The 9,358-nt window shown below is 33.5% G+C and overlaps 2 protein-coding genes across 2 annotated transcripts; one reads left to right on the plus strand and one right to left on the minus strand.

The window, feature by feature from the left end:
- Positions 1 to 541: 541 nt before the first annotated feature.
- LOC113521000 (uncharacterized) lies at positions 542 to 1,277 on the minus strand. Its single transcript, XM_026906435.3, has one exon. The coding sequence runs from the start codon at positions 1,138 to 1,140 to the stop codon at positions 682 to 684; it is 459 nt and encodes a 152-aa protein (XP_026762236.2). The 5' UTR covers positions 1,141 to 1,277; the 3' UTR covers positions 542 to 681.
- Positions 1,278 to 2,784: 1,507 nt separating this feature from the next.
- Positions 2,785 to 7,020, plus strand: LOC113521001 (uncharacterized). Its single transcript, XM_052900514.1, has 3 exons — positions 2,785 to 3,069; positions 3,872 to 3,941; positions 6,621 to 7,020. Exons 1-3 carry the CDS (start codon positions 2,821 to 2,823, stop codon positions 6,935 to 6,937), a joined length of 636 nt encoding a protein of 211 aa, XP_052756474.1. The 5' UTR covers positions 2,785 to 2,820; the 3' UTR covers positions 6,938 to 7,020.
- The last annotated feature ends 2,338 nt before the right edge of the window (positions 7,021 to 9,358 follow it).

Consider the following 9,358-nt stretch of genomic DNA (forward strand, 5'->3'; position numbering starts at 1 on the left):
AGATGGGGGGACGGAGTTGGGGGAGGATTTTAGGATAAGGAAGGGGATGGGTATAGGATGGGCCTCCGGACTCCCTCACTCACCATACGGAATGTGGTCGCACTAAAAGTGCGGCCACTTAGCGTCGGTATTCTGTGAGGGTGTGGTACTTCCCCGGTCGAGCCGGCCCATTCATGCTGCAATACCATATGGTATTATTTATTATTATTTGTGTTTGCATGGTTGTGTTTCGGTTTGAAGGGTAGGATATGGCAGTCAGTTTACAGGGTACAGAGGAATAACACCTGAGACCTCAGAAATCGCAACGCATGGGGGAGGGGTATCATGGGCGAAACAGTATATTCTGTTATGTCCAGGGGTTCTCATGTCTATAGGCGACGGTTACCACTTTCCATCAGGTAGGCCGTTAGCTTGTTTGCTATTCTAAGTTGCATAAAAAAAGAACCGTGTTGGTGTAGGGCATCGAGATAAAACAGGTGAATTTAATAAACACAAATAATAATAGCATTAGGTTAAAAAGTATTAAAAAGAAGACTATTTCTACAAGCATTTATTTTAGTATTTATTTATTATAATTTATTGAAATATAAAAAAAATCTAATAAAACATCAATAAAGCAACCAACGAATTAAAATGTATCTTTGTTATGCTAGGATAAAAAATATATAATTAAACAAAATATTATTTAGGTAGCTCTGTACATTTCAAAGTTGACCTACGTTTCGGCAAGAACTCCAGATCTACTGCACGTTCTCTTTTTTTCCCTTGTTCAATTCTATTATTATATCTGAATTGAGACCCTGCTTTCTGTGAGGCAGTTGCTATAATAGAAGCTACAGTGAATGAAGGATGCGGCAAATCTGGCAATTGAGATATGTAGTACTCCCGCATTTTCTGTTTTTCATCTGAGTCTTTGACGCATTCGCTTAAGTTGGTTTCAATTGTATCACAACTATTAAATCCAAAGGAGCTATCACTATTCGAAACGGCCGAGTCACTAGATGTTACGTTAGACGTTTTGAAGTGTGGTTGGTGATAAGATAGCCTTAGATGTGAGTAATCGTCTATGAAAAAACCCGATATATTATCTCTTGTTGACAGCATTTCAGATGTTTCCGTTTTATTTTCTTCTGTGTTCATTTTCGGTAGAATTATGATACTCAACACTAAAAACAAGTAATAGAATATGATAAGTCGAAATGCAGTACTAATAAGTTTATTTGCAAATATGTATAGGTAGTTACTTGTCGTTATTAAACTTTAGGTAAATTGTAACTACCCTGCAATTAATTTATAAATTAAGTACTCATAATCTCTATGGATATATTAAAAGAGTCAGTATAGCTTTATTTTAATGGGTTTATAAAATGTAATAAAGAAATTTTAGATAAGTAATATTTGATAGAAGAAATAGTATATTGTTATTTTTACGTGAAATAAAAATTACAATCTAAATTAGTTACAAACTATTACTATTCTTAGTTTATGGTTACAAACTAAGGCATTATTTTTAATCTATAATTACAAATGAGGAAATTATACAAAGACGTCGAAAGAGAATGCTAGATGTTATTCTTATTCTATGCACGAATTGTAATAATTGTAAATCGGAATATCTATCTATTAATAACTTTGTTTCTTTTAGGTAAATATAGGAATTGAGAAAACTATTTAAATTTTTCGAAATTTATAATATTTATAAATTTTTATACCTTAATACAATAGTTGCAAATTTATTCGGGATTAATCGATACAAAATTGAATTAACACATAATAAGTTAATGGATGAGTCTATAAATAACCATTGAAAATCAGCAGCTTTAAGTATTAGATTATATCTGTCTGACTGATATTTTTATGTGCGTTGTAGAATTTTCAATTAAAATTACATTTTACCAAATCGAGTAGTTAAAATTAAAAATGCTTGTAAATTATTCATTCACAAATTTGTATAAGTCGCAGTGCTCTTTTTTATTACATTACTACTGATCTGTCTCTGATAGAAGAATTAGTTCTGAAATGAGCTTTTACTAGTTCGGAAGCCAGGGACTTCAGACTTTAATTACTGTATAATTTATATCAATAAAGAGATATTATTATTATAAAGAGATTTATTATTATTATTTGATCATAGTGGACATTTATTTACAGGGCTGTGCATTTTGATACAACTACATCATCTTGTTTTTTACAGGGTTAGGTATGTTTGATAGAATAGGCGTAGGTATATTAAAGTGTAGGCGTAGCTTACATCCATATATTTGTATAAATCATTAGTCTTGATTGAGTAAGTGGGTTTTTAATTTAATTGTATTTTTTTACTTGTACTACACAACATTTAATGAAAAGACGATTAAGTTAGGAGGTAACAAATATAAAAAAAAAATGCAATTTAATTTAGAACCCTCTCCGTTTTTAAGATTAGTTGAAAAATATCTAATGACTTTCAGTAGATCTATTAAACATGATGTTATAATTTTTTCGACCAAGTGTAGTATGAAGATATGTCCTCTTATAAGAACTAAAACTTGGCTGGGAAATGTTAATAGGTTACACCTACAACGTAAAGTAATTTTTTAAGACAAAAATGTAATCTTGATATGGTTATTTATACAAAGTGTATGCAACTTTCAACTATATATTGATAGTGTACGGTTTATAATGTTTTTTAAGATATCTACTTACGTTACTGTATTAACCTTTTTTTATCTTACACTTCAGTGGTCGAAAGAGATCGATCTATTATCTTATCATTTCAATATAAAAACTCGGCATTCTCAGTATCCGAATCATTAGTTACCAGTTACGGTTTCAGCAAAGATGAAGGCCTTTATTGTACTCCTCGCTTTGGTTTCTCTCGGGTGCTCAGCACCTCAACAGCGAAAGGTCTTCCACGAGCATGTTGAAGATTTTCTAATTCTTATCGGAGACAGAGTCGGCCAGGAGTTGACAGAGCTCGCGTATCAATATTCGGAATTTGACGAGTTCCAAGCATCTCTCGATTACTTAGCGTCGACAGATTTCAAAAATCTCGTATTCGAGATGGAAGCTTTGCCTGAATTTAAAGCTGTAAGTAATTTAAATAATTATTAGTACACATATGCATACATACATGACCTCAAGATACGATAATGACGAGATAGAGTAACGACATAAAAGAGAAAGGATTCGGATGAAATATACAGGATCGTATTTTGTGGTTTGCTGTACTTTCTCCATTGGATAATATGATAAATTAAAGTGTTGATAATAAATGCACTCGAGTTTAATCCTATAGGCAAATAAATTCTAATTCTCTCGAAGCTTATCATTTTACTCATAATTTACTTAACTCATAATTTTTAAATATCATAACATTAATATATTTTGTTAACTGTATTGAAATATATTTAATTGGATTTATATATATATATATATATATATATATATATATATATATATATATATATATATATATATATATATATATATATATATATATATATAAAATGAACATATATTTTAAAAATAAATATTTAAATATTAGCAAAACAATACAAATATTGGTTACGATCGATCTACATAGCTAATAACCGTGATATTTTTGTGTCAAGGCAATAAACTGTTAGGTCATGATGTTCATTATACATAATAATTAAAAAGAACGAAAATTCATTAAACTTATTAATAGTATAAGACTTCGGATTTTTGGTAAATGTATAGCTTAGGCTATATAGCTTATTGACCAATTTTAATAAATGTGTGGCCATTAAATTTATGTTAATTCTAAAAGGCTACATGACTATTTAATATAATAGGTATTTATTATGTCTTTAAAGTTCGCAATTTAGAGTTCTTTTTCATATAATTTGTCAATTAAATCGTTTCACAGGTAATCGACTTTTTGGAACAGGACAACATAGATATTTTATACTTCATCGATAGATTTAATGCTCTATTGGGTAAGTAGAATTATATATTTATATTTTTGTCAGTTGAATTACAATAGTGTAACATTAGTTAATTCGAACAGCAAAGAACATTGAGTTACGAATACAGTTAAATAGCATTATATGTAAAGTTAATGTACAGAGGAATAATGTCTGAGTCCTCAGGAATGGCAACGCATGGGGGGTATCATGGGTGAAACAGTATACTCTGTTATGTCCATGATACTGCTCATGTCTATAGGCGACGGTTACCACTTTTCATCAGGTAGGCCGTCAGCTTGTTTGCTATTCTAAGTTAGATAAAAAAAAGTTATATAATAATTGATTAGATATGTTGAAAATGAAATAATGGACGAAGAAGTTGACAGTGAAAGTGATATAAGTATGGATGAAGTAATGAATGCAATGAAGATTATGAAATTTGGTAAAGCAGTGGGATTCGATAGAATATCTGCCGAAATGCTTAAAGAAGGTGGAGAAATCATTGTAGACCTGCTGTGTCTGCTGTTCAATAAATGTTGGCGGTCCGGTTGTGTTCCAGGTGACTGGAGCAAAGCTGTTATTGTGCCACTATATAAAGGCAGCGGGTCACAGCAGGAGTGCAAAAATTTCCGCGGAATAAGCCTTCTTAGTGTTGTAGGCAAATTGTATGCTAGGATTTTGATTAAAAGAGTGATGAATGAGACGGAAAGTAAAATTTGGGATGTGCAAGCAGGGTTTCGAAAGGGTATGGGATGTACGGATCAAGTCTTTTCCTTAAGGTGCATAACAGAGAAAACCTTAGCTCAACATCAGAAGGTTTTCTGCGCCTTCATTGACCTTGAAAAGGCTTATGATAGAGTGGAGAGGAATGAACTGTGGTCAACACTGGCAATGTATGGGGTGAGCAGCCATTTGATACGGGCATTCAAATCTTTATATAAGGATTCAAATGCCTGTGTCAGAATAAATGGAGTCTATACAGACTGGTTTGGCATTGAACGCGGTGTTAGACAGGGCTGTGTAGCGTCTCCTTGGCTGTTCAACCTATTTATGGACAGTTGCTTGACCGATTTGAAAGGATCTAATTGTGGATTCAGGATGAATGAGTCTCTGTTTAAGACTCTTTTATACGCTGACGACCAAGTACTTTTTGCATCGTCGGAGTATGAATTACAACAAATGGTGACTATAATGAATGAAGCGTATGCAAGAAAAGGTATGAAAATAAATGCGAAGAAGACGAAGGTAATGGTTTTTGAGAGGAATGAAAGTTTAACGGCATGCCAGATTATGATAGGAGATGAAAAAGTGGAGCAAGTGAGTGAGTTTCTATATTTAGGTTCTTTGTTTACGAGGGATGGGAAGTGTGAAAGAGATATTGAGAGGAGAGTTAAAGCGGGAAACAGTGTTAACGGTGCACTGCTCTCGATTATGTCAAGTAAAAATGTATCGAGCAAAGCTCGCCTTGCTATAATTCAAGGAGTACTGACACCAACACTCATGTATGGAAGCGAATCGTGGGTATGGCAGAAGAAGCATGAAAGTAAGATAAATGCTGTACAGATGAGAGCTTTGAGAAGTATGTGTGGTATTACTTTAAAAGATAGAGTAAGAAACAGTGTGATTAGAGAGAAGTGTGGACTGAAAGTCGATGTAGTGACCAAAATCGAAAAAGGAATGTTGCGTTGGTTTGGTCATTTGGAGAGGATGGATGAAAGAAGAATTACGAAAGAGATTTATCGAGCAAGAATGAATGGAGATGTCGGTAGGGGCCGCCCTAGACGGACGTATGTCGACCAAATAGGCGACGTGCTGAAGAAGGGCCAAATTAAAAGTACCCGTAACCGACGAGCGTGTATGACAAGATTGATGAATGTGGAAGAAGCGAAAGAGGTTTGTTTGAATCGAAGCATTTGGCGTTCCATTGTTTCTGCCTACCCTAATGGGAGACAGGCGTGACAGATATGTATGTATGATTAGATATAAGTCACAGATTATGTCAACGATATGTGTGTTTCAATAGAAATCACTTATTTTCTTATTTTTTAATGTAATGATGCCTTTTAAAAACGAATGTTTGATGATAAAAAATAAATACATGTAGTTGTCGTAATATGTATACTTAATTGACCGTAATTACATAGGCATCCAATTTGACAGGTACAGAATTTCTAAATTTCATTTCTCTTATATATTATATATTTAAGTAATTAAATATTATTAACTGTAATCGTCTTAAGCTCGCAGATAATTCGTATGAGTTAAGATAAAAACAACCCTATATATTAATAGGGAACATAACTTATCTATCTACAATATATTATGTAAATCCTCCTTTCAGTCTTAATCAAAGATTCATCTAATTGAGTAACCAATATCTGAATATCTTTATTTAGTTTTACATTTATAATATTAGTACGATAATATGAAACCCAGGGGGGAAAATATTGTTAGCAATGGGGTCTAACTGTCCTATTGCTAGCAATAGCATTGCTATTAGGTCAATCTCCATGCATTTTCTCTTGGAAACCATCGTGGTTATTCTAGTGGAATTGGTCACGATGGTCTAATTAACCTGCTTTCATTGTCACTTATCATCCCTTACTGGTGGTCCGTTAGCGTATGCCGATGGCGCAGGAGGGGTTACATACCCATTTAAAAAAATATGAAACCCAAGTACCGTCTTAAATGTTTTTTTTTTTTTTATAGAGGGAGTCCCTGTTGTTTCTAAAGCATCGAAGGGTGTACGAGTTGAACCAAGTGGAAGGGATTTCACCTCCTTCGTCAGAGACAACATTGATCTCTTCCCGAAAGATGAGTTATCCGCTCTATTTGACCAGAAGATCGCTGAAGATGACGATTTCAGGGTAGCCTTCGAGAATCTTAACAGTGATGAATGGAGGAGTATCTTTGGTGCTTTATGGGAGAGTGAAGTTTTCCTCGCTGAAGTCCAAACTTTGGCTGACAACGGAATCGATTTTGGAATTCTTATTTACGAAATTGTTGCCATTTTTGGACTCAATTAAATTTTTATTTAACTCCCGTATCGTTCAGTAATGTACATATAAATATAGAATGTAAAAATAAAACAAAATAATTTATTCACACACGTCCGATGTCTTTTAATTAGTTCACAAGTTCGTTCCCGTAACTTTGCTCCAGGACAAAGTTTTTCTCATATTTTATTAATTTCTCTTCGAAGGAAGCATCGTCCAGTGAATATCATTATAGGAAAACTAGTCGACTCATTCTGGCTTCGTATGATTAAATGATAATATTATAATAAATGGCCGTGCCTTTGCGCTAGAAAATATATTGTTAAATATATTAAATATTGAAAATTTAAGTGAGAATGTTTGTTAATCAACTTTAAATCGTGATACTTAGATTTTAAATGGTTATTCGAAATAAAAAGTGATAAGCGAAACCTAAACATGAATTACAAAATCCTATTCAACTATACCCCATTGGGGGGAAAGGGATTGTTAGTAATGGGGGTCTAACATCTCCATTGCTAGCAATGTACCCTATCAGGTCGACCTCCACGCAGTTCCCCCTGGAAACCATCGTGATTAATTCTAGTGGAATTCTTCACAATGGGCTAACTGACCTGCTCTCATCCTCACCTGTCACCTCTCACTGGTGCCCTGCCAGTGTATACCGATAGCGCAGGCAGGGTTACCATTCCATTTTCACCCATTAAAAAAAAATTCAACATACCTACTTTGTCGACTTATATTTTTTATAATATGCCATCTGGATGCCACAATATTGAATTTTGATTAAAGACATGACGTCGTTAGTGACATTAAAAATTAACAGAAATCCCTTGACGTAGGAATTATCAAAATCAGTTCACGCGTTTAGTCTTTAAAGCGTCATGAAGGAACAAACAAATGTTCATAGACTGGCAAATATATTACCATCCTTTGCGTCGCGAAGTCGAGTCGATAAATTAACTAGTCGTCCACTCAGAAATAGACTCAATAAGTATTGAATAACTATTGTATAGATATTCTAGTGCAGTGGTATAAAGTAGGTAAATGTGTATACTTATGAACTCATAATTGAAGCAAGTTTTGAAGTTCTCATGTATGATTTTAATTTTAAATTATCTTCTAAAAACTAAAACCATATGAATAAAATAGTACATACTTAGTGTAAATACAAAGTTTCAAGTACGATAAAAGTCATGATAGAATAGGGTATAATTTATAAATAAATTTTATCGATTGTACGTCTTTTAATTTTAAAATTTAAGACGTATAAAATATTTATTTATTAACTTTTTATTATGTGGTACAGTAAAAAGTTAATATTAAGTATAATAATATATATTACATAAATAAATATATAACATACATAATATACATTTAGATATATATATACATAGCTTTTTTTTTTCCGCGGGGTAGTTCCGTGCATCAGACGTGTTTTGTTTACGCTCCAAGTAATAAAATAGAAATTATTATAAAAATAAACTAGTTCCATATAAATTTCATAGAGGAATAATTCTAATGGTAGGATCTTCAAAGTGACACGGTTTACATTTACTGCAGTGAAGTATCATAGTAGAAATTAGTAAATTAATAAGTGACTTAGATCGAGTGTGATTCGTGACATTATCATCTACCCACATATTTTGGATTATATCACCTTTTTGCTCACTGGTTGTATGGATTGTTACTAATTATATTTCATAGCATTATAACATTGTGGCTCTGCATACCAGGCCTGTGAGTGAATACGGGACCAAATCGCGATTCGAACAGTTATTATTGTTGTATATACATATATATATTGCACAATTCAAAATGAATACGCTAAGGAAGAATAATATTGTCTGCGCTGGGTGCTTGAATGGTATCGAAAATAAGCGATGTTTGATCTGCAGTGCCTGTAAACAAAACTATGATTTGGAATGTGCTAATGTATCAGAGTCACGTTTCTACAACACCATGACACAGAAACATAAAGACTCCTGGAAGTGTCTCTCATGCAAGTCAAGGGTTCCAAAAAAGGACAACACAAATACTCCTATCAGACCGGAGGCAGACAACGTGACACAGAGACGCGGGGGTGGTGCGCTCTCACCGGACCGTTCTTCGGCTTCACCGGAACGTATGGCGAAGACGACTACAAATGAAATGCTGCTAAAGGAAATACGTCTTCTTCGAGATGACATGAGGGAGATGCATTTGCAGATGCAATCGTTTACCGATACTATTAGTAGTTTAAATTTAAGGATGGATGCATGTGAAAACCGATTGGATGAATTGGGTATACGTATGGATAAAATGGAACGACGCACTAGCACTGATCCCGTGTTCCAAAGTGACACATCATTGTTACAGTCGATTGAAAACTTAAAAATCGAGCTCAATGATAGGGATCAAGATTTGTTGCTCAATGACCTTCAGATCTCATGCATACCTGAACAAAAGGGA

This window comes from Galleria mellonella, unplaced genomic scaffold (assembly GCF_026898425.1).
Source record: "Galleria mellonella isolate WM207_F2 unplaced genomic scaffold, CSIRO_AGI_GalMel_v1 utg65, whole genome shotgun sequence".
NCBI classification, from domain to species: domain Eukaryota; kingdom Metazoa; phylum Arthropoda; class Insecta; order Lepidoptera; family Pyralidae; genus Galleria; species Galleria mellonella.